The 25,563-nt window shown below is 49.2% G+C and overlaps 1 protein-coding gene across 5 annotated transcripts in view; it reads right to left on the bottom strand.

Annotated features, from left to right (window-relative positions):
* Positions 1–25,563, bottom strand: part of TPCN1 (two pore segment channel 1) — a 77,318-nt gene that overhangs the window by 13,493 nt on the left and 38,262 nt on the right. For 4 of the 5 annotated variants that reach the window (XM_055238295.2, XM_063614535.1, XM_055238298.2 and 1 more), the window contains 15 exons: positions 25,045–25,169; positions 19,160–19,336; positions 17,558–17,671; positions 16,636–16,766; positions 15,656–15,744; positions 12,449–12,483; positions 11,851–11,909; positions 11,473–11,572; positions 8,107–8,223; positions 7,778–7,902; positions 6,900–6,948; positions 6,300–6,363; positions 4,980–5,024; positions 506–562; positions 372–425 (listed from right to left, as the gene is read on the bottom strand). In XM_055238295.2, coding sequence (XP_055094270.1) covers positions 372–425; positions 506–562; positions 4,980–5,024; positions 6,300–6,363; positions 6,900–6,948; positions 7,778–7,902; positions 8,107–8,223; positions 11,473–11,572; positions 11,851–11,909; positions 12,449–12,483; positions 15,656–15,744; positions 16,636–16,766; positions 17,558–17,671; positions 19,160–19,336; positions 25,045–25,169 — 1,341 coding nt within the window. The remainder of the gene's footprint in view (positions 1–371; positions 426–505; positions 563–4,979; positions 5,025–6,299; positions 6,364–6,899; positions 6,949–7,777; positions 7,903–8,106; positions 8,224–11,472; positions 11,573–11,850; positions 11,910–12,448; positions 12,484–15,655; positions 15,745–16,635; positions 16,767–17,557; positions 17,672–19,159; positions 19,337–25,044; positions 25,170–25,563) is intronic. The other variant, XM_063614537.1, reaches the window with a different exon arrangement.

The raw sequence follows: 25,563 nt of genomic DNA, 5'->3' as shown, positions 1-25,563 counted from the left end.
AGGAAGAGGTTAGAGGGAGAGACCACCAGGCAGAGGAAACCCCTGTGCACAGCCCAGAGGCAGGCGAGAGCAGCAGGGAGCAGAGGCCGCTGAGGAGGGTGACAGCGTGCAGCGGGGGACATGGCGCTGGCAAGCAGCGGGGCTGCAGAGCCGAGTGGAGGGCCACACACGCCTAGGATCTGGGCTCCATCCAGAGGGCAGTAGACAACCACGAAAGAGTTTTAAACAGGGACGAGATGGAATCAGTCTGATTACTCTGTCTCTTCATAGCTTCCTGTTTTAGAGAAGAACCATGAGGTTCTACACTGAATAAAAGTTCTCCCAGACAATTTTAAAACAAGCAGTCCAGCAAAGCCATGTCGGAAACTTACTAGTTAGAAAAATGAGGTAACTCCAGGGCACGTGCTTGGAGAAGAAGTTCCCACCTGTAAGACAGAGAAGTAGCAGCTCACAGGCAAGCCAGGTGTGCCGGCCAGGACACGGCCAATCCCCGAGTGGGGCTCACCTTTCAGCATAAATGTCTCCACAAGGATCCAGACCCCGTTGACTGCCACCACCAAGTCTGAAATACACAGGCCCATAAAAGAGAGAAATAACAGGGGGCTTAGAAATCTGCAGATTGCAGCTGCAGTCCCTGGTTAACTTCCTGGAGCTCTACGGGATGGGGAGAACAGGGCTGCTCCACACACCCATTTGATAGGGAACTTCTTTCTGCTCAGTGCTCTTACCAAGGGAGCTAATCAACCAGTGTTTTCACCTAGAAACACGTATAAATTTCTAAAAACACTCCGTCACTGTATGAATACCAGTTATGATGTAGAGATTATTCCAAATTGATGTAAAAGATGGACAATATACAAGGCATTCAAGTATTGAAAACACTTATTTTCCCCTAGAGACTTCTAATTTTAAAATAATTGCATGAACTCTTTAGAAAAATTGCATATGCATTAAGCCGTTCGCCTAGCAATCCCACTTTCCAGAAACTATCCCAATGATGCACTAGCAAAAATATAAGATGTATCTGAAAGCTACTCACCGCAGCACTATTTGTGATAGCAAAACACTGGCAACAATCTCAATGATCATCCGTAGGGGACTGGTTGCACAGACTATGACACATTCATAAACTGGCATACTTTAACCATAAAAAAAAAACACAGGCTAGGTACAGTGGCTCACACCTGTAATCCCAGCACTTTGAAAGGCTGAGGCAGGCGGATTGCGTGAGCCCAGGGGCTAGAAACCAGCCTGGGCAACACAGGGAGACCACATCCCTACAAAAAATAAAAATAACTAGCCAGGTGTGGTAGTGCACCTGTGGGCCCAGCTACTCAGGAGGCTGAGGTGGGAGGATCATTTGAGCCCAGCAGGTCAAGGTTGCAGTGAGCTATGCTTGTGCCACTGCACTCCAGCTTGGGTGACAGAGCAAGACCCTCTCTCTAAGAGAGAAGAAAGAAAAGAAATGTGGTACATTTCTACATATTACTTTTTTTTTTTTTTAAGACAAGGTTTTATTGTTACCCAGGCTGAAGTGCAGTGGAGCGTGATCTTGGCTCACTGCAACGTCCACCTCCTGGGCTCAAGCAATCCTCCCACCTTAGCTTCCTGAGTAGCTAGGAACACAGGTGCACACCACCACGCCAGCTAATTTTTGTATTTTTTGTAGAGATGGGGTTTTGCCACATTGCCCAAGCTGGTTTTGAACCCCTGGGCTCAAGCAATCCACCTGCCTCTGCCTTCCAAAGTGCTGGAATTACAGGTGTGAGCCACCACACCTAGCCTCATTTCTACATATTACGGTCTCCAGGGCATATTGTTAACTGGAAAAAGCCAGGTGGCAGAAAAAAGTGCATAAAATATGCTATTGTTTAAGACAGATATATTGATAGGTATCCAACTTACAGGTTTTAAACAATGGAAGGAGAAACCATAAATAAAAGTTGCCCACTGTGGGAAGTGACAGGGATATAAACTAAACTTCCTTCAATATACTTTTTTTGGTAGATCTGACTTGGAACCATGTAAGTATTTTACATAATTTTTTTTTGCTTTTTCTTGAGATGGAGTCTCACTGTATTACCCAGGTTGGAGTGCAGTGGCACCATCACAACTCACTGCAACCTCTGCCTCTCAGGATCAAGTGATCCTCCTGCCTCAGCCTCCCAAGTAGCTGGGACCACAGGCATGCATGGCTCATTTTTTCTATTTTTGGTAGAGACGCGGTTTCACCACATTGCTCAGGCTGGTCTCGACCTCAAGTGGTCTCCTGACCTCAAGGCTGGTCTCCTGACCTCAAGTAATCTGCCTGCCTCGGCCTCCCAAAGTGTTGGGATTACAGGCATGAGCCACCATGCCCAGCCCTAATTTACATAATTATGAAAAATATTTGGGTTTTTTTTCTTGAGATGGGGGGTCTCACTCTGTTGCCCAGGGTGGTGTGCAGTGGCGCAATCATGGCACACTGCAGCCTCAACCTCCCCAGGCTCAGGTGATCCTCCCACCTCAGCCTCCCAAGTAGCTAGGACTACAGGTGTGAGCCACCATACCCAGTTAATTTTTGTATTTTTTTTTTGTAGAGACAGGGGTCTCACTATGTTGCCCAGGCCGGTCTCAAACTCTTGGGCTCAAGTGATGCACCTGCCTTGGCCTCCTGAAGTGCTGGGATTTTAGGTCTGAGCCACCATGCCCGGCCATAAAACAAAATTAAATGCCAAAAGTAATCCCCAAAAATAGAAAATAACATGGCATAAAGAAATCCAAATGTGTAGGCCGGGTGCGGTGGCTCATGCCTGTAATCCTAGCACTTTGGGAGGCCAAGGCAGGTGGATCAACTGAGGTCAGAAGTTTGAGACCAGCCTGGCCAACATGGGGAAACCCCGTCTCTACTAAAAATACAAAAAAATTAGCCGGGCGTGGTGGTGGGCGCCTGTAGTCCCAGCTACTCGGGAGGCTGAGGCAGGAGAATGGTGTGAACCCAGGAGGCGGAGCTTGCAGTGAGCCGAGATCGCGCCACTGCACTCCAGCCTGGGCGACAGAGTGAAACTCTGTCTCAAAAAAAAAAAAAAAAAAAAAAAATTAGCCGGGTGTGGTGGGCACCTGTAATCCTAGCTACTTGGGAGGCTGAGGGAGGAAAATTGCTTGAACCTGGAAGGCAGAGGTTGCAGTGAGCCAAGATTGTGCCACTGCACCACAGCCTGGGTGACAGAGACAGAGCGAGACTCTGTCTCAAAAAAAAAAAAAAAAAAAAAAAGAAATCCAAATGTGTATCCAGTTGTTAACATGTCCACATGGAGAGGAACTATCCCAGGTGACCTTAAAACACAAGGCCAAGCACAGTGGCTCACACCCGTACTCCCTGCACTTCAGGAGGCCAAGGCAGGAGAACGGCTTGAGGCCAGGAGCTTGAGACCAGCCTGGGCAACGTGAGGCTACCCCGTCTCTACAAAAAATAAAAATTAGCCAGGTGTGGTGGCATGCACCTGTGGTCCCAGCTACTCAGAAGACTGAGGTGGGAGGATGGATTGAGCCTGGGAGGTCAAGGCTGCAGTGAACCATGACTGTGCCACTAGGGCACCAGACTAAGTCTTTGTCTCAAAACAAACAAACAAAAAAACCCACAGTAATCTGAATGTACATCCTTGGAATGATGTTTCCAGTAATTATATCATTGGGATTGCGTTGCAATTGTTATCCTGGGACTGTGAGACAAAGCAAATGAATAACTGTGCCAGTGTAGTTGGGAACCTGGATATTTATTTTTTTCTTTGTTGGTGTCTGATTGTCTTCAAAGACAACCTAGATTTTAATATTAAGAATCTAGGCTGGGCACATGGCTCAAGCCTGTAATCCCAACACTTTGGGAGGCTGAGGCAGGTGGACCACCTGAGGTTAGGAGTTCGAGACCATCCTGGCCAACATGGTGAAACTCCATCTCTACTAAAAATACAAAAATAGCTGGGTGTGGTGGCACACACCTGTAATCCCAGCTACTCAGGAGGGTGAGACAGGAGAATCACTTAGAACCTGGGAGGCGGAGGTTGCAGTGAGCAGAGATCATGCTAGCCTGGGCGACAGAATGAGACTCTGTCTCAAAAAAAAAAAAAAAAAAAAGGATTGAGAATCTAGACGTGTAAGATTGATGAAATCAGTCTTACACGTCTAGATTCTTAATCTTAAACTCGCTGCAGGCCTGAATGTGAAGTATTAGCATGAACGCACAACAGTTTATCTTTAAAAAAAAAAAACCAAAACCCTAGTTCTGTCCATGGAAAGGCCTAGAAACAATGACCAACCCAAGCAATGAGCACCCAGCACCTCGAATTGTGTCTCTAACACCATTTCCTACTAAAAGGAACCAGAGCTCCTTGGAAAGACCAAATTGGATCAAGCCTCTAGGTTAGTACTGCCCAAGGGAATTTTCTGTGACAATAAAAATTTTCTTATCTGCACCATCCAATTGGTAGTCATTAGCCATTTGTGGCTATTAATCACTTGAAATGTGACAGCTAAGCTGAATTTTTCATTTTAATTAGCTTAAATGTAAATTGCCACACGTGGCCAGTGGCTTCCACACTGCCCAGCATGGCTCTAGACAGAACTACCAAATTCCAGGAAAAGGCAACAGAGGAACATACAAAACCCAAATCTTGCTTCCTCACCTAAATGAGGTGAGGAAGAGGAGCCTATAGATTAAAACAAACTCAAGAGACATATCAACCAGTCAACTCTGTGGTTCTGGAATTTGCTTCCAAAAAATCTAGGTCTAGAGAGGATGATGAGCCAGAGTGAAGATACAGATGGGTGACGGGCACGGGATGTGCGTGGTAATGTTCTCTCCGCTTTTATACATGCTGGGAATTCCCCACAATAAAAAGTCAAACACAGGACTCTAGGACCAATCTCTTGCCTCTCCCGCTTCTAGAACAGCAAAGGACTCAGGGGGAAAGTGGCCTAGAATGGAGATATTTCACACTTACACATGAAATACTGGAAGGCCTTGGACTTCACAAGGATATTAATGCCTATTTGAAGAAAAGACACGTTAAAATGTAAATTTACGCACTTGTTCCCCCTACCGTATCCTTTATTATCTCTTTCTGGGCAGGTGCAACCACCTACCACATTCTTCGTGCATGCAGGTAAGCATGGTCTTTACCCCAGAGGTGAAGAAAGGAGGGTCCTGCTCAAAGAGTGGTACCCACGCTTCTGCTCAGACCCCCAGACAAGACTGCACTGACTACAGCTACTCTGGGGGGAGCCTGAGCAACCTGGAACCGAGATAAAGCAGGACAAAGCTCTCCTGATCACTGCTGAAACTGGCATGAAATTAAGGGGCAATTGTCAGGTAAATAATATGAGCACCCAATTTCAAATTTTCAAACTTTACACTACACGAGCATTATTCAAGGGGTCATGCAAAGTAAGTATATATCCTGCCATAAGAGGAGGGCAAAAATATATTATCGGGGTCGGGCACAGTGGCTCATGCCTGTAATCCCAGCACTTTGGGAGGCTGAGGTGGGTGGATCACGAGGTCAGGAGTTCAAGATCAGCCTGGCCAGCATGGTGAAACTCCGTCTCTACTAAAAACACACACACACAAAATTAGCCGGGCGTGGTGGCACATGCCTGTAGTCCCAGCTACTCGGGAGGCTGAGGCAGGAGAATCGCATGAATCTGGGAGGCGGAGGTTGCAGTGAGTGGAGATCGTGCCACTGCACTCCAGCCTAGGCGACAGAGCGAGATGCCGTCTCAAAAAAAAAAAAAAAAAACTATATATATATATATACACACACACACACACACACACATATATATATACACACACACATATGTGTTATTGGATGAAAAGGCAGATTACAGAATGGAATATATAATGTCACCCTATTGTTTTAAAAATGCATAGAAAAATGGCACAGAGGGAAACACATCAGAGAATTAACAGTGGTTATCTGGGTGGTAAATTTCCATTTACTTCGAATTATCTCACTTTCAAGTTTCTTCAATGAACATCTTTGCTTTTGTATGAAAAAAGAAAAATACCCCAAATGTCTTGGTTGGGTTAAGTTACCCATTTTGGTTGGGTTAAGTTACCCATTTCTCTCCCAATCTGCTTCCTACCACCCTTACCTCCCTGCTGGGGTAATCACACTGTCTCTTCACACAGACATTCAGACACACACACACACACACACACACACACCCCTCTGAACCTCTCCTCAGATGCTTATCTGTGGTCTCTGAAAACCTCCATCAGCCCCCAGCTGCCAACACCTGCCATATTCAAGCCCACTTACCTTTGAAGATGAGGAGCGCCGTCCTGGGAAGCTCATCAAACCAGTGCTCTCTGTTTTTCTTGGCCTGGTAGACAACAAGACCAAGAGGGAGGGTGTCAGGGCCAGGGACAAGAGCCCTGCCCTGGAGCCAGGATGCTGGCTTCCTTTCCTGTTCACCCTGCTAAACTGGGGAACAATGTTAATCTTCAGGGATCTACATGACAACACAGCCAGCCAGTGTGTACCGAGCATTTACAGTGTGCCATGCAGAGGCATTATTTTAGTATAGTCCTGAAATTAGCTTTGTCAGTAGGGATTATCCTTACGCCACTTCCCAAGTAAGAAAAGCCTCAGAAAGGCTCAGTAACCTGCCTGATGTCACACAATAACTAATGCGGCCCAAGTGAGATTCGGTGCTGTTAATGATGACACTGTATCACAAATGTAAGGGCAGATTTGGGGGCTGGGGGCCACCTGTGATCCCTGAAGTGTACCATGCCACGCTGGGGACTGAGCTGCTCTAGCAGGGAGAGAGCTGGATCTCGGGGTGCCCCTGCTCCTCACTGCCCCACTTGGGGACCTGTCTGTTTACTCCTTCTATGGTCTCAGAGGAGAACTCACCTTCCACTTCAAAGCAGCAACTTCGTAGATATCGTAAAAGTCCTTTAGGCTGCCAAAAGCAAAATAAAAAGGGACAAAATATCAGAACATAGTTCCACAGAGCTTTGCTTCTCTTACTTGCCTGCCTATGGACACCTTTACAGGGTGAGGGTGGGAGGAAGGGAGGGGACACCGTGTGAGTCCCAGCACAGCAGTGCCAGGGGATCCTTTACCTGCAGGTGTTTGGATCTCCTCTGACCTTGAGGTACTACGAATACGTAATCCACTTAGTCTCCACCGATTGCACTAACTACGGACAGTGTCAGTGCCCTGGAGAGGCAGCTGCTGGAGCACTAGGATTCTTAGGAGGATGAAAACTTCGCTTTTTAGCAGGGGCCTTAATGCAACACCTGGGACTGCAAGTTCAGCTCAAACAGGGCTTGTTCTCAGCTCCACAGCAGGCTGCTGTGGACAGGGCTTGGTCATCAACAGCCTGGAAGACCTATCCTGCCCCTGGAGATCTCGGGTCAGTTCTCTGCGGCTGAGCCAGGTGTGTGCAGGGGATGGGGGAAGTATATTCACCCCTCTCTGTCCACCTGGCTCACATGGGACTATCCCACCCCACTGGGGGTTCGAGGGCCAGCAGCTGGTCCAGTCCACTTCATGAGCTCCTTTTTTCTCAAGTCAGTTCGAACTGGATTTGTGTCGGACTTTTGTCACTTGCAAAAGGAATCCTGATGAATCCAGTCCATAAGTCTACATGGATAAACATCTCTGTGGAGGAAGTCTCTGCCAAGCCTATAGGCCTGCCCACCTCCAGGGCCTTCACATGCCCCAGTTCACTCTAGACGTGAACGCCTTGTCTGGCCATGCTGCCTCTACCAGGCATCTGCTCTTACCTGAGCAGGGGTGTGTTGTTCTGATTCAGGGCCTTGAAGGTAAGATAGCGCTCCCTGGCACTCATCCGGGGCTTGTAGAAGCGCATGAGGCCTTCAAACTGCCTGTAGGAGATGCCGGCGGGCCTCTGGGGGAGAGGGAAGAGCAGTGTGGAACCCAGACTACTCCCCTTCCCTTGGGGCACCCACTCCAGATCCACTCCAGCTCTGCTCATTCTTCCAAGGGCAGGGCTCCTGGTTTCCAAAGTGGCTGGCCTGGCCATGCTTAGGGGCTGCTCTGGGCAAGGGAAGGAGGACAGGGACCAAGCCCCTCCCTTGCCCACAGCTCCTACCCTCTGGCTGACGAGCAGGCGGTAGGCATGCTGGATAGCGGTTCGCTTGTGCAGTAGCAAAGACTTGAACTTGCGTTTCTCAATGTCATTGAAGGTGTCGAACACCACAGCCAGAAGCTGTGGGAGAGAAGCACAGAGCCCTAGCTCAGGACCTTGAGTGGTTACGGCAGGGAGTGCAGGGGGGTATGGGTTCATCATCTAGGCAAGGCTCTTATCCAGCCACCCCAGAGAGGCCCTGGGGAGACCCTCTCGCCTGCACCTCATGGGGTAGGAAGTCAGTCTCCCAAGTCTCAACAGAGGAAGGCCTTTTGTTCTGCTTGTAAATTTCCCTCTTCAGATACATAAAGGCATTGTTACTCCATCTTTCCCAGGTTCCCCTCCACTTTCCCACACTCCCTTCCCCAGTTCCAGCTACAGCTTGTCCCAGGCTGGGCAGGGGCAAGCCAGATAAGGAGAGAGTAGCAAGAGGGGCACATCTGGATTCTGAGCCCAGTCAGACTCCAGCCAGTGGCAGGGGGAGGCTGCCTGCCCATTGCCCTCCTGACCTCCGATCCAGAAGGACCCTTCCTCCTCCTGCCCCCTTGTTACTTCTCCTTGTGAGTCACTGCTTCACGTGTGGCCCAGGAAAAAGGGGAATGAGAGGCTCTGCATGCAAGGAAATAACGTTCTAGAGTTGGCTAATACCAAAGTTAGCTTATCAGAGGGGGATGGAAGGCGGGGGAAGAACCTGAAAGAATCCTTTTTAGAAACACTTTCTCTGTCTTTAAAAATGTTTCAAGGGAAACTCTCTGGTCCTTTCCCTCAAACTGGTCCCCCATTTTTTCCCTGTGGATCAAAGGTCAGCATGCTTTTTCTGTAAAGGGTTTGACAGCAACTGTTGTAGGCTCTGAAGGCCAAATATCTCTGCTGTGACTACTAACCTGTGGTCATATCATGAGATCAGCCAGACTATACATAAACAAATGGGCATGACTGTGTCCCAGTAAAACTTTATTTACCAACACAGGCCATGAGCCAAATTTGGCCAGCAGGTCGTACTTTGTTGACTGTTGCCCTAAATTTTCACAGCTCTAAATGTATTATAAATTAAATCAAATACAAAGAAGTACTCAACGTATTTCTTCTTGGTTTTCAGGAATTAAAACAAGAAAATATTTTCTCAGGCCAGGTATGGTGGCTCACGCCTGTAATCCCAGCACTTTGGGAGGCCGAGGCGGGCGGATCACAAGGTCAGGAGATTGAGACTATCCTGGCTAACATGGTGAAACCCCATCTCTACTAAAAATAGAAAAAAAATTAGCCGGGCATGGTGGCGGGCGCCTGTAGTCCCAGCTACTCGGGAGGCTGAGGCAGGAGAATGGTGTGAACCCAGGAGGTGGAGGTTGCAGTAAGCCAAGACTGCACCACTGCACTACAGCCTGGGCAACAGAGCGAGACTGTCTCAAAAAAAAAAAAAAAAAAGGAAATATTTTCTCCTTTTTAAGACTTAAATTTTGGCCAGGCACTGTGGCTCACACCTGTAATCTCAGCACTTTGGAAGGCTGAGTCAGGCGGATCACCTGAGGTCAGGAGTTTGAGACCAGCCTGACCAACATGGCAAAACCCTGTCTCTACCAAAAATACAAAAATTAGTCGGGTGTGGCGGCATGTGCATGTGACTATAATCCCAGCTACTCGGGAGGCTGAGGCAGGAGAATTGCTTGAACCTGGGAGGCGGAGGTTGCAGTATGCTGAGATTGCACAACTGCACTCCAGCCTGGGTGACAGAGCGAGACTCTGTCTCAAAAAAGAAAAAAGGACTTAAAATTTTTTAGATTTCACAAGTCTACCTGGAGAAGATGATTTTCATTTCTATACTGGGCCTGACTGTGGTGACTGGTGTGAGAATGATCTGCGGAAGCATAAAAATAAACACAAGACTCGATCAGAAGCCTCTCCCCGTTAGCCCTGCCATGGATGTGTGGTCTGGGCACCGGCCTAACAGCCTGGTGTCGGATGTGATCTGTGATGGCTGGGACATTCCTAGAGGCTGTCCGTGCCTCCACAAACACCCTCAAAGTTCTTTGAGCACAGAGGTTTTACGTTCTCCTTCACAGAACGTGTTCTATACTGGATTTTCTGGTGGTTCCTGATAAGTGAGGTAGAAATACACAAGACATTTCTGGCACATGAGTGCAACTGAACAGAGTGGTTAGGAACAGGGCTCTGGAACGAGCCTGGCCTGGCCACTACAAGCTACGCAGCCATGGGCAAATCACACTGTCACTCTGACCCTCAGTCTCTTCATCTGCACGTCGAGAACCATACTCACTACCTCCACAGTTGTGTTCATTTATTATTTCATCCTCATATGTAAAGCACTTTGCATAGTGCCAAATGGCTAAGGCTTACTAAATGCCAGCTTTTATGGTTATTATAATATAGTTGGCCTTCCATATCTGTGGGTTCTCCATCCATGGATTCAACCAACTGCAAATCAAAAATATTCCAAAAACAAAAGATGGTTGCATCTGTACTGAACATGTGCAGCCTTCTTTTTCTTGTCATTATCCCTAAACAATATAGTATAACAATTTTTTTTTTTTTTGATACAGAGTTTCGCTCTGTCGCCCAGGCTGGAGTGCAATGGCATGATCTCAGCTCACAGCAACCTCCACCTCCCAGGTTCAAGCAATTCTTCTGCCTCAGCCTCCTGAGTAGATGGGATTACAGGCACCCACCACCATGCCCAGCTCATTTTCATAAGTAGAGACAGGGTTTCACCATGTTGGCCAGGCTGGTCTCGAACTCCTGACTTCAAATGATCCACCCACTTTGGCCTCCCAAAATGCTGGGATTACAGGCGTGAGCTACCGTGCCTGGCCCAGTATAACAACTATTTACATAGCTTTTACATTGTATTAGGTGTTATAGGTAATGTAGGATAATTTAAAATATACGAGAGGATGAATGTGCACAGGTTATCTGCAAATACTCTGCCATTTTATATAAGGGACTTGAACATCTGTGGATCTTTGTACCTACAGGGGGTCCTGCAAACAATCCCTGTGGACACTGAGGGTCAAATGCTTATTTCTGATCTAAGAATGGAAAGGTCCCAGGGTCGCCTGGGCTTAACATCCAGCACTATCAGCATCAGCAGCACCGCCCTGGTGAGGACACCACCCCCAGCAACTGGCTGAACTCCTGAAGTCCTGACAGGGCATTCCCTGCAACACTGCACCTGACTATGAATCTGGGACTTCCTGCCCCAACGTTCTGCCCTGAGAGGCAGAAGACAGTCCCCACTTCTCCACTCCCACGGTGCCTAGCACTGCGTGGGTAGGGGCAGGCTGCTTCAGCATAGCCTGAGGCACAGTCACTCACCAGGTTCATGATGAAATAAAGCTCGATGGAGAGGTACACGATGAAGAAGACGCAGGACCAGGGGTTCCGGGAGTAGGAGGGCATCATCACATCTGGGAAACTGTATTTGCAGAGGGTGACCCGGCGTGCTGTATCTGCCTGTCTCCATCCTCTCAGAGCACATGCCTTGCAGAGCACAGCTCCTTGTCTGCCTTCCCAGCCTCCAACCCCAGTTCCCCTACTCTCATCCCTGGGCTCCGTGCTCAGTGGGCCAACCCTGTCTCCCAACAGCACCACAGCACCTGCCTGTGCTGGGATGTGGAATATACTTTGCAGAAAAGAGAAAGAGACCCCAGGGCGGCAGCAGAGGACCAAAGGCAAGGCAGAGCCTGCACTTACTTGGCTGTGGTCAGAAGGACAAACAGACTGACAATGCTGTTCTCCAGGGTGCTGAAGTACTGCAAGGGAAGAGAGGGCAGAGGAGAAGTCGGGACCAGCCAAGAGCACATGGCCACCAGGAACAGGCTGGATGGGCCACCTGGCATGCTCTGCCATGCCCACTCTTGCATCTCTCAAGGAATCCCTGAGGGAGGCAGAGAAAAGAGCAAACATGCAGTCCAGAGGCTTCCCCTTTGCTGCACCTGATGCTTCTGGCAAAAGCAGACTATTGACTTGGGGGGACTTTTTTCTAGGGAGTCACACGTCTGGGCCATTCACCTGGCTCTCCCCCACTACTCCTCTGCCAAAATATTCCAGTGGTCCAAACCTGATCCTGGTGGCACTCCTTTCAAGGACAGAAAAGGGGATCCCCAGCTCTCAAGGAAGGAAGTGGTCAGTCTGAGTGATAGGAACTCCCAGGTGCGGCGCACACACAAGCTATGATGAGAAACCAGGCAGGCCTCCCTTCCCCATATGGCTACGGGGTCACGCCGGCGACCCTGTCTGAGGGAAAAGCCCTCCATAAAAGAAGAGACGGACAAATGTGCCGATTACTTACGGGGTCTGAAGGGTTAGGGGAGAACAAGTAGAAACCTAGAAGCGGGTGAAAACACAGATAAACAAAAGGATTAGAGCAGAGGTCCCAAAACCTGGTGTCAAAAGGACTGGACAAACACATGCAAACGAATGCAGCAGGTCAGGAAGAGCAGCAGGGACCGCTGGGGACCACAGCACCCTGAGAACACATGCTCTGTTGGAAGGGAGCAGGGCTGCTGGCACCAGACGCTTGCCGCCTACAACAATGTGCCGGGCACTATCGGCTCTGTTTTTTCAAAAGGCTGGAAGTCTGTATTTTTGTGTAAAATCTAATTTTAAAATGCTGGCTCTAAGTTTTCAGACCAAACAAAACCCATCTGTAGGCTGGATCTGGAATCTAGGCTGCTGTTTTGCAATCTTAGGTTCTGAGAACATGACAGCTGAGTAAAATTCCAAAGGGATCTGCTGCTCCCCTGCAGCCAAGGTCCCAGAGTGGGAATGCCATTCACTTCCTCTCTCCAGGAATGGACCACTCCCTGAGTCCCTGAAATCCTGAGTGGGAAAAGGGAGGAACTCTGCCCTCAGGGGAAATCAGCCCCTACCCCCGGAGAAGCACAAACAAAATTCTACCAAGAGTGGGGTGGTGGGTGGGAGGAAGTGAGAGCCATGACTCAGGACAAGGCAGTCACGAGGGCCGGGAGGGGCTGGCCCTGGCTCTAGGCTGAGTCAGGGCTCTGGAGTTCCACTGTCTTCACCATCTGTGGAGTCCTGGTGAAAGGACCTCGGCTTTCCCAGCTGAGTGCCAGGGCTTCTGATGTCTATGCCCTGTGACTCTGTGTGGCTGTCACAGTCAGCCCCACCTGAAAAACTAAGCCCTCCTGAGTGAGCAGCCTGTGACCATGCTGTACCCAGTAAAGCTGAAGCTTGCCGTCTCTCAAGGCCCAGGCAAGCGCCTTCGAGAAACTCTCAAGCGTGAGCACCGGGAAACACACAGGAGTGTTCACTGCAGTCGGATTTGTGATAAGAAAAACGTCCGACAGAAGAGCAGATAAACCAAATCAAAAAAAAAAAACAAAAAAAACGGCCGGGCACGGTGGCTCACGCCTGTAATCCCAGCACTTTGGGAGGCTGAGGCGGGTGGATCACGAGGTCAGGAGATTGAGACCATCCTGGCTAACACAGTGAAACCCCGTCTCTATTAAAAATACAAAAAATTAGCCAGGCGTGGTGGCAGGCGCCTGTAGTCCCAGCTGCTCCGGAGGCTGAGGCAGGAGAATGGCGTGAACCCGGGAGGCGGAGCTTGCAGTGAGCCGAGATCGTGCCACTGCATTCCAGCCTGGGCAACAGAGCGAGACTCTGTCTCAAAAAAAAAAAAAAAAAAAAAAAAAAAAAAAGGTAAACAAGCTTTGGCATACTTGCTCCGCTCCAGTGAAAATGAATAAACAGCATCTACATGTATCAACAGGAATAAATTTCAAAAACACAGTGCTGAGCGAAAGGGCAATGTGTAGAAGTGGACACCCATATTATATAACCACTTAGAGACTTTTTCAAGTATGCAAAGCATTATTTCTTTGTCACTTGGGAAAATGTAAATGTGAAGTAAAATATAAAGACGTGCATGGGAATGATAAGCGTAGGACAGGGGGTACCTTTGGGGAAAGTGGGAATCACGATCACTAAAGGTCACAAACGTGCCTTCCACTTTATTTCTACGGCTTCATTTCCTAAGCTGGATGGTAGGTCCATGGGTGTTCATGTTATTATTATTTATTTATTTTTGAGACAGGGTCTTGCTCTGTTGCCCAGGCTGGAACGCAGTGGCGCCGTCACAGCTCACTGCAACCTCTGTCTCCCCATGCTCAGGTGATCCTCCTGCCTCACCTCTTGAGTAGCAGGGACCACAGGTACACACCACACACCACGATACCCAGCTAATTTCTGTATTTTTTTTTTTGTAGGGATGGGGTCTCCCTATCTTGCCCAGGCTGGTCTCGACCTCCTGGACTCAAGCGATCTGCCGGCCTCAGCCTCCCAGAATGCTGCAACAGTCAGCGTGGGACACCATGCCTGGCGTATTATTAAAATCTTTCTGAATTTCTAAAACTACCTGCTCTGGTCTGAATGTTTGTGTCCCCTGCCCCAATCCCTACGTTGAAATCCTAATCCCCAAGTTGAGGGTGTTAGGAGGTGGGGGCTGTGGGAGGTGAAGAGGTCATAAGTGTGAAGTCCTCCCGAATGGGATTAGTGCCCACATAAAAGAGGCCCCAGAGGCCGGGCGCGGTGGCCCACGCCTATAATCACAGCACTTTGGGAGGCCGAGGCAGGTGGATCACAAGGTCAGGAGTTGGAGACCAGCCTGGCCAATATGGTGAAACCCCATCTCTACTAAAACTACAAAAATTAGCTGGGCGTGGTGGCAGGTGCCTATAGTCCCAGCTACTCGGGAGGCTGAGACAGGAGAATCCCTTGAACCTGGGAGGCAAGCAGAGGTTGTAGTGAGCCGAGATCGTGCCACTGCACTCCAGCCTGGGTGACAGGGTGAAACTCCGTCTCAAAAAAAAAAAAAAAAAAGAGGCCTCAGAGAGCTGCCTCCCACCTTCCACCACGTGAGGACACAGCTAGAAGGCACCACCTATGGATCAGGAAATAGGCCCTCACCAGACACCCACGGCTGGCCCTTGATCTTGGACTTCCAGATCTCACAGCCCAGAATGGGGAAAAATAAACTTCTGTTGTTTATAAGCCACCCAGTCGGGGAGAAATAAACTTCTGTTGTTTATAAGCCACCCAGTCTATGGCATTTTGTTATAGCCGTCCAAAAGGACTAAGGCACTGTCAAAATAATTTTTCTTTTCTTTTCTTTTTTTTTGAGACAAAGTCTCACTCACTCTGTTGTTGCCCAAGCTGGAAAGCAGTGGCACGATCTCAGCTCACTGCAACCTTGGCCTCCCGGGTTCAAGCAATTCTCCTGCCTCAGCCTCCGAAGCAGCTGGGATTACAGGTGTGCGCCACCACGCCCAGCCAATTTTTGTATTTTTAGTAGAGACTGGATTTTACCATGTTGACCAGGCTGGCCTCAAACTCCTGACCTAAGTTACCCACCCACCTCAACCTCCCAAAATACTAGGATTACAGGCGTGAGCCACTGAGCCAGGCCCAAAATAATTTTTCATCCACCATGAACTTGCTTTTCTAGCGCACCTGGGCCTCAGAAGCGGGAACTCACCGAGGATGGCGAAGATGATCATGAAGAACAGCAGCAGCAGGAGGATGTCCATGAAGGGCGGCAGGGACTGGAAGATCTGCCGCAGGTTGCTGGGGAGAGATGGGTCAGCTCAGGGGAGGCACCAGCTGGGACGGGCTGTCTGGGACTCCTCCTTGTTGAGATGGGGGCCTAGTGCTTCTGACTCGAAATAATAAACCCTGCCGCACTCTGGTGTGACATCATGCTTCATTTTTTCCTAAAGTGGCTTGAGACCCTCAATCAGTGGATGGCAGGAGGGAAGAACTAGGGCAGGCATCGCACACAGCCACCTCCACCTGGTGAGGGCCCAGGGAGGCGAGTGCCATGCAAGCAGGGAACGGAGCAGCAGAAGGCCAAGGGCATGACCTTGGGTGCAAAGGTCAGTTTCCATGAGCAGGATGTGGAAGGCATGAAGACATTTCAAGGCCACTTAGTCCTGGGACACTGGGCCTGTTTCAAGGACACCAAGTCCTGTTTCTAGCTTTGCAGATGGGCACAGAGAATGAATTGCAAACCCACTCTCAGCAACAGTAGCCCAGCCCAGGAATTTTCCAGATTGAGTCTCCCAAAATAAATTTCAGTCAAGGCTTGGTCTGGTTTGAGTTTGGTCCTACAGCCTCAATGGAGGTGGCAGGAGAGTCTGCTTGTGTCACATGGATGCTGCTGAGCTGCCTGCATTTGGGTAGATAACACACATAGAGCGAGGAAGCAGCTCTGGAAGGCTGAGGATAAGATGGGAAAAAGCCCTGGACCCAGAGGCAGCAAACCTACACTGTGGCAGGAATACCGCCTTCTCCTGTGCGTGGGTGGAATAGCAGAGGGAGAGTGAGTGTGCGTGTACTCCACCAGCATGCAGGGTCGACCTCATCACTAACTGACTCACAAGCTCCTGCCCCACTGTCCCAGAGGTCAGGCCATGCCAGGATAGTGACTGTCTGCCCAGCTCCCCACCCGGGCCTTACCGCCGGACGCCACCGCAATACCGACAGTCCACCAGGAAAATGCAGCGCAGTGCTCGGGTCACCCGCACATGGGACATCTGCCGTACCAACACCACAATGGCCTCGACAAACTGCACCACCAGCACCGAGGTCTGCGGGCGGCAGGCATGGAGCACCGTCAGCCCCTGCAGCCCAGCCATCATCCTGCGTACCTGGAACGGGGGGCTGGAGAGGCAGTGCCCACTCTGGCCTCGGGAGGCCTTCTCCTCTCTCCAGCCCTCCTCACACTTCCTGCCAACATCAGGCAGCCCCAGAAGAAAAAAATTCCAGCTGCTGGCACGGGTGTGTGGCACCAGAAGAATGGAAGGGCTGTGTGACTGCTGGTATCCACTGAGGAGGCAAAACCGCCACTCTGCCAGGACCCCTCGATCAGCCCTCCCCACTCACATCAGGGATCCCGGGGCCTGCAGCTCCTCTTCAGCTCTGCTTACTTGGCTATACTCTCCTAGAGTAGCGCACATGCTCCACACACTACAAAGTGCCACCTTGACGTGCTCCTACTCACGCCACTCTCTGCGGCACAGAGAGAAGATGTGCAACACTAGGGACAGGTGAGCCGGGCGCAGTGGGCAGAGCTGGGTGTGAGCCCCACGTCTCCAGATGAATGTAAAACATGGAGAGCAGCACATCTCTCTCCAAGATGACTGCACCAGTGCCTGGCAGCTACTACTAAACACCCCATCACATTAGCTACTGCTGGCATCACCACGACATCCAGGGCACCCACAAGGCTGAGGGCATGGTCAGGACAGGGACCCTAGGGTTACACCTCTGAGCATGGACTGGGCCCATGGTGGATTCTGAATTGTACCAAAGAGACAGGTTTGAAGGTGATCTGGGAGAAAAGGCTCCAAGGGGAGGGACAGATGGGCGGACACATCACCTTGACCATGGTCCGCTTGTGCCGGATGAAGGTGTGGAGGCCCAGCCAGCGTAACTTCATGCAGAGTTCAAATACTACCACCATCAGGGCGAACAGCTCCAGGGTGGCATGGACCTGAGACCAGAGGGTGTGGAGATGTGTCATGGCCAGCCCAGCCCATGGCCACTCCTCTTTGCCCAACCCTCCCAGGACCTGGGAGTGCCCCAGGACATCCTCCCAACACACATCAGAGTTACAAAAACCTGGCCCTGCATGCCTAAAGACAGAGCCTTGGTCACAGAGCTTTCCCCAGAACAACTAAACATAAACTCGATATCCATGAAACTGACGTGCTGGTCCAAATGATGAAAAATCAGGAAGGAGCCTGAAGTTTAAAAGTAAGAAAAAGAAATTAGCTGGGCGTGGTGGTACACCCCTGTAATCCCAGCTACTCAGGAGGCTGAGGCAGGAGAATCGCTTGAGCCCAGGAGGCAGATGTTGCAGTGAGCCGAGATGGTGCCACTGCACACCAGCCTGGGCAACAGAGGGAGACTCAGTCTCAAAAAAAAAAAAAAAAGTAAGAAAAACAAGATAAGGTAAAATTTAATATCTAGCCTTGTTCTAAGAGGGATTTCATGTAATTTACAAAAGATCTATAAAAGACACTAAGAAAGCATCAATTAGGAACTTAAGAAATAAAATCCGATTGTCAAAGAAACAAGGACTGTCAAGCAGAGAGTAGCCCCTAAAACTCTCATCCTCATTTTGGACAAAAGGACAAGACATGGAAAACCCTTAGATGGAAAACCTTCCCAGCAGGGAAGTCAAGCGCTTCTGGGAAAGAGACGTGGGAGAGCTCCTCCTCCTGGGGGTGGGGTGGTCCGGGGCCTGTGGACATTCCGGTGGGCGGGAATTGACAGAGTGAAGGGATGGGAAGAAGGACTCCAGCACAGGGGACAGCGTGGGGGAGGTGTGCAGAGGAAGAAACACAGACTGGCTGGAGCTGTGAGTTCCAGGCATGAAGAAGGAGAAACAGGAAGGGAAACTGAGTCATGGAGGGCCTCGGAGGCCAGGCTGGATGAGCGCTTCCTAACTCAACAGGCACAGGCTCCCTTCCCTGCTTCCATGCCTACCATACACTCCTTAAGAAGGGGACAAGCACAGCTCCACATCTGCTCTGGCCCCCACTGAATGATGGCTGGGCCTGGGTGTGGGGACATCTGCGGAGCTGGAGCTGCCCAGGAAACATCCCCCGCCTCCCATGGTGACCACACCGAACTGCCTTCTCCTTTGAGGCTGGAGATAGAGTAGTGGGACTGTCCACTGGGTGCCCTCCCCACCTGGAGCCAAGGTGTGGGCACTGGTCCTGAGCAGGGCCTGGGACACTTCCCCTCCCTGGAATTTACTGGTGGGCAGAATCCCAGAGAGACTGGGTGAAGGCCATTCACTCTAGCAGGGATACCCAGGCATTTCCGCTCCCAAGGCCTCTATGACGCCTCGTATCTCTCTGTTTTAAGTCCGTTTGCAGTGTTTGCCCTCCCAGAATGTTCCTTTTTGGAGTTCTGTAGCTTGCTCTGAAAGCCGTGGCTCCCAGCCCCCTGTGTGAGGAGCATGTGCACTCACATAGATGCCGAGCCGGAGTGCGGGGACGGCGGGGGCCTCGCACAGGGAGAGCAGCAGCAGCAGCAGGGCTGTGGCCAGCTCCATCAGGTAGAAGAGGTGATTGTGTGCAAAGAGGTAGGCCGCCAGCGCCTTGGCATCCTTGGGGTGGGTGAAAAACTTGTCATTGTTCTCGCCTTCCTGAAAAGATGAGAGTAGTGTGGGCATGTGAGCCTGGAGACCCATCCAACGCCAAAGAGGAGCTGCGGGCAGGGGAGGAAAGGAAGGCCCCAGGCAGGCGAGGAGAGATTCAGGCCAGAGACAGAAGATGCTGGAAAATCAAAATGATCTTCGCGAAACTCACGGTGGTGAGGTCTCACTCCTGCCTGCTGATGGGCTCAAGAGACTTGCTGCTTCTTATAAACCACTCGGAGGAGCCAAAGACTAAAAGGGTCCAGAGACAGCCAGGTGTGGTGACATCCCAGCTACTCCAGAGGCCAAGGCGAGAAGATCCCTTGAGCCAGGACTTGAAGTCTAGCCTGGGCAACACAGCAAGACGCCATCTCTTAAAAAAGAGGAGGGGGCTGGGTGCGGTGGTTCATGCCTGTAATCCCAGCACTTTGGGAGGCCGAGGCAGGAGGATCGCTTGAGCCCATGAGTTTGAGACCAGCCTGGGCAACATGGTGAGACCCCTGGTGCCAGCCACTTGAGAGGCTGAGGTGGGAGAATCACTTGAGCCCAGGAGGTCAAAGCTGCAGTGAGCCAAGATCGTGCCACTTCACTCCAGCCTGGACCACAGAGCAAGACCTGGTCTCAAAAAAAAAAAAAATAGAAAAGAAAAAAAGAAAGAAAAAGAAAAAAGGTCCTGAGAGGAGGTAAAGAGAAACAGGCATGTCCAATCCCCTCAGAGGCCAAGTTCTCCCTCTAGGAGTGCCCAGCAGAGCGTAAAGAGCTCAGAGGCCTGGGAGGAACCACACGAGCTGAACCCTGGCTTTCTACTCCTTCCCTGAGGAATGTTGGGAAGGTTCCTTCACCCTTGAGGCTGAGCTTCTTCAACGATAAAGGCACTAACATTAGTGCTTCCTCCTGGAGCTGTTGTGAAGAGGAAAGGTGAGGACATTTGTGAGGCACTTAGGGTGGTGTCTGCCACACAGTCAGCTCACTACAGGTATCTGCTATTATCGCAAGTTATATGAACATTACCAGAAAAAAAGAAGCCAATAACCCTGCCTAGTCAGACCCTTTAACACCCATCAAGAGCTACCCAGAACAGGTGCAGTGGCTCATGCCTGTAATCCCAGCACTTTGGGAGGCTGAGGCCGGTGGATCACCTGAGGTCAGGAGTTCGAGACCGGCCTGGCCAACATGGTGAAACCTCGTCTCTACTAAAAATACAAAAATTAGCTGGGTATGGTGGCATGCGCCTGTAGTCCCAGCTACTTGGGAGGCTGAGGCAGGGGAATCACTTGAACTCGGGAGGTGGAGGTTGCAGTGAGCCAAGATTGTACCACTATACTCCAGCCTGGGCCCTTGTCTCCAAAAAAATAAAAAGAGCTGCACAGTGGCTTATTGCTACTATACATTTACTTAATTCAGGATTCCCCATACCCTACTTTGTTTTAATTGACAAATAATAATTGTGTATGGGGTACAATGTGATATTTTGATATATTTATATGTTATGTAACAACTTTTTTTTCTTTTTTTTGAGACAGAGCTCTTGCTCTGTCACCCAGGCTGGAGTGCAGTGGTGCAATCTTGGCTCACTGCAACCTCCACCTCCTGGATTCAAGCAATTCTCTTGCCTCAGCCTCCCGGGTAGCTGAAATGACAGGTGCGCACCACCACACCTGGCTAATTTTTGTATTTTTAGTAGAGATGGTATTTCACCATGTTGCTCAGGCTGGTCTCGAACTCCTGAGCTCAAGTAATCCACCCACTTCAGCCTCCCAAAGTGCTGGGATTACAGGTGTGAGCCACCATGCTCGGCCTGTTCTCACAAACTTATTCTGGGAAAGGCCTTGCCTGCAGTTTGCAGAGTGACTGTGAGTGAGTTACTTCCCTGAAGCTGGATAAACTGCTCCCCTCATTAGCAAAAAATTGAGACAAACCACAGACCCAGCAGTAAATCTGGCAGGGGCAGGCATGTCAAAGGGAGCAAACACCTTGGCAGTCAACAGAGTTAGTAAGTTGAACACAGTTCTGTGCTCTGTGCAGGGCTGTGGTTTTCACTACCACCTCCATGACCACAGCAGTGGGGCAGGGGGCCACACACAGTGGTCTGGGAAGCTTCTGGTTTCAATAACTAAAAAAAAAAAAATGTATTTCTTGGGCAATTTCTTCCAACAAATAGCCAGGAATGAAGGTCTCGCTAGAAGAACCATTGACATGGGGGCTCAGATTTTAACTCTAGGACTTGGAATTGTCCCAGAAGAGATGGGGGTAATGAGGTCTCCACCAACAGATGGAAATATCACCCATGGCACTGGATTCTGATGAAAACCCCAGAGAACATCGGCCCTGTTTCCTGGCTGCTGATCATAAACTAGATTTGGAAAAATAAGGAAGGCCAGTTGTAGCGATTTCTAGGCCTTTGCTCTCCGCTCCCTGGGGTCCAAGTCCACACAGAAATGGGGTCCAAGTCCACACAGAAATGAGTACTGTTTAAAAGGCGCCAGGACTGCTGAGCACATGGCTCCAGAGGATGAGTGAGTTAACAGGTAAAATGTGGGAAGAGAGGAAACTGCAGGCATCAGACACCCTCAAAGCAGCGAGGGCCAATTATCCATGCACACCAGCAACCTGGCTCACTGCAGGACCCGCAGCCTGGCTGCAAGCGTGAAAAGGCAGGCCATCTTGAGCCGGGCACAGAGGGTCACGCCTGTAATCCCAGCACTTTGGGAGGCTTAAGCAGGTGCATCACTTGAGGTCAGAAGTTTGAGACCAACCTGACCAACATGGTGAAACCCCATCTCTACTAAAAATACAAAAATTAGTCGGGTGTGGCGGCAGGTGCCTGTAATCCCAGCTACCTGGGCGGCTGAGGCAGGAGAATCGCCTGAACCTGGGAGGAGGTTGCAGCGAGCCGAGATCGCACCACTATACTCCAGCCCGGGCAACGGAGTGAGAGTCTGTCTCAAGAAAAAGAGGCCATCTCATCCTCTAGGAACAGCCGTGAATGACTGTGAAATCCAAGTTTTTCTTTAATTTTTAAAAAATAATGCATTTTTGGTAAAATAATTTAAACAATATAAATTTGTAAGGTAGTAAAAATTCCATCAGCCAGAGATAATCACCTTTAATATTTAAACAACTTTCGAGATACGTATGGATATCCGTACACATACATACTCACATGCACATGCTGCTGTATGACATCAACTTAAAATGATCATACAACACCAGCTGTTCCATAACTGCTTTTTCCCACAAATACATGGCCCATTTTCAAGGAGATGCACAAGGTCAGTTCATAAGTGATGCAACAGCACACAGAATAAAAAACATCATCTGGAGGCTAAACAGTTTAAATGTGGAGCTCTGCAACTCCCTAGCTGGGTGGCCTTGGGCATCATTTGGCCCCTCTGAGTCTCAGTCGCCACACCTGTAAAGTGGGAGATGATCACTACAGCCTCAGAGGCTTGTTACAAAGATTAGCAGGTGCCCCCTTAAGTTCCTATTTTCATTACCAATGTCCTCACCTGCTTAGGAAAGGAAGGAATGATCAGGATCCTCAGGGCTTCAACCATTCTGAGTCTGTGTTCTGACCTATCCCACGCTCTTATCCAGCCTCGGAGAAGGCGATGTGCATAAGATGTCCCTGCTAGATCATTAACAAGTATGCCTGCGCTTGGGACAATTTCCCTAAAACATTCTGTTGCCTTAATTTGAAAGAAAATATGATCATTTAGGTGTATATGATGCTGCATGAACATATGAGAAACAGATGATTGAACAACCATCAAACAAATGTCTAAATTTCATTAAATCTTTTTTTTTTTTTTTTTTTAGACAGGGTCTCATTTTGTCACCCAGGCTGAAGTGCAGTGACACAAACACGGCTCACTGGAGCCTCAACTTCCCGGACTCAGGCGATCCCTTCACCTCAGTCTCACAAGCGGCTGGGACTAGAGGGTACACATGCTACGCCTGGCTAATTTTTGTATTTTTTCCAGAGATGAGTTCTGCCATGTTGCCCAGGCTTGAATTTCACTAAATCCTTTTTAAATGACAAAACAAATACTTGCAGTGGAGAGCTGCTTCACATAAGAAAGATTAGGGAAAATTATGATTCGAATGCATTTAAGAAAAAGTCTATTTCCTCATCCAAACTGTTACTCAATGCAAACCAGAAACTGAAATCTTACAGTGACAAGATTGGCAAGATTAAGGTTAAAATGTCACCGCCAGTGGGGCCGTCAGTAAAGAGGAAATACTTCCTGTGGAGAGGATTCCATGCTGAACATCAAGGCCCTAAAAATTGTTGATTCCTTCTATCCGGTAATTCCATTTCTTAGAATTTCCATTTCTTTTACTTTCCTAGTAAAATAATCCTAGATGTAAGGGGGTGGGGGTGCTATGTATAGATTGTCCTTGGACTATAATTTACAATAAGGGAAAGTATTCAAGATTATCAGGTTAAGTAAATTAGGATAATTTACCTGATATAATTTAAAGCTATTTAAATAGCCAGGTATGGTGGCTCATGCCTGTAACCCCAGCACTTTGGGAGGCTGAGGTGGGCGGATCACCTGAGGTCAAGAGTTTGAGACCAGCCTGGCCAACATGGCAAAACCCCATTTCTACTAAAAATACAAAAATTAGCCGGGCATGGTGGCATGTGCCTGTGGTCCCAGCTACTCCGGAGGCTGAGGCAGGAGAATCGCTTGAACCCGGGAGGCAGAGGTTGCAGTGAGCCGAGATCAAGCCACTGCAATTCAACTCCAGCCTGGGTGATGGAGTGAGACTGTCTCCAAAAAAAGAAAAAAAAAAAAAAGCTTATGCTATGAAAAAAAAAGCAGACTATAAAATTGCACATACCATATGACTTTTTTGGAAAACAGATATATTATTCTTATAATACATTTTTTTAAACCTGAAAGGAAATAATGTTGACAGTGACTGCCTTAGGTGAATGTTTCTTCATTCCTCTTTGTATCTAAATTTATCATAATAAGCATGTATTACTTTCACACAAAAATACAAATTTTTTTTTTTTTTTGGAGACATTGTCACCCAGGCTGGAGTGCAGTGGTGTGATCTCGGCTCACTGCAACCTCCATCTCATGCGATTCTCCTGTCTCAGCCTCCCGAGTAGCTGGGATTACAGGCACCCACCACCACGCCCAGCTAATTTTTCGTATTTTTAGTAGAGACAGGGTTTCACTATGTTGGCCAGGCTGGTCTCGAACTCCTGATCTCAAGTGATCTGCCCACCTTGGCCTCCTAAAGTGCTGGGATTACAGGCATAATAAGCGACCACGCCTGGCCAAAAATATTTAAAAAAAAAAAAAAAAAAATTCCTAAAATAGCAAACAGGAAAGCAGCAACAAGTTAAATAGGAATAAAGCTAGAGCATTCAGTATGTAAAGAATTCCCTCCTGAGAACGTGGCCTCTCAGTGTGCCCTGAGAAGAGGGAGGGTGGCAGGGAAGGCCGAGTGGACAGACTCTGGGAATTGTGGGGGTTGGCATAGCCCCAAACAGGGGTCTGAAGACAAGCTGGTGCACAGCAGTTTTCCCCTATGAGCACGGTCAGGTCAGCCCATCTTATGAACCTGAAGCTCACACACGAGCAGCAGCAGCATGAACCAATGCTGGAACTGAATTTCTGGGCACCTAACGGAGTCTTGGCTGCCCCACCCCACCCACAGGTGCAGACAACCGCCAGGGCCTGACTGGAGATACTCACCTGGAGGTAGATTGCTGCCTCTTGGTAATTCATCTCCCAGTTGTGTGTGGGGCTGGAGGGGGAACTCTCACCCCCAGAGCTGAGACTGGGGGCCTGAGAGTCGTGGATGGCATAGCTGCCGCCATCTGCATTGGAAGAGGAGAGAGATTCACTTGGCATCCAGGCTTAAGAGCATAAAGACACCGTTCGGCAGAAGAAAAGCCTGGCAGTCCCTTCATATGCTCACATGGACATCCCGTCATCTTCAAATCAACCTCCATGCCGTGTACTGACAACGGCAAGAATTAGCACATCTGGTTACAAATGTTTTCTTTTCTCTTGATAAGTGAGAAAAGGAAGTACAAAAGAGTACAAATAGTATGCTCTCTAATGTGTACAAAAGGGAGGAAACAAGAAAACATAAATACATCGACTTATCTTTACCAAAAGAAACACAGGAAGGAAAAATGAGAAGTCAATGAAATCAGTCGCCCTACAAGGGCTATAAGGAACAGGGTAGACGGACCCTTTTTGAATCCT

This window comes from Symphalangus syndactylus, chromosome 13, assembly GCF_028878055.3.
Source record: "Symphalangus syndactylus isolate Jambi chromosome 13, NHGRI_mSymSyn1-v2.1_pri, whole genome shotgun sequence".
Taxonomy (NCBI): domain Eukaryota; kingdom Metazoa; phylum Chordata; class Mammalia; order Primates; family Hylobatidae; genus Symphalangus; species Symphalangus syndactylus.
This window is presented reverse-complemented; position numbering and strand designations above follow the sequence as displayed.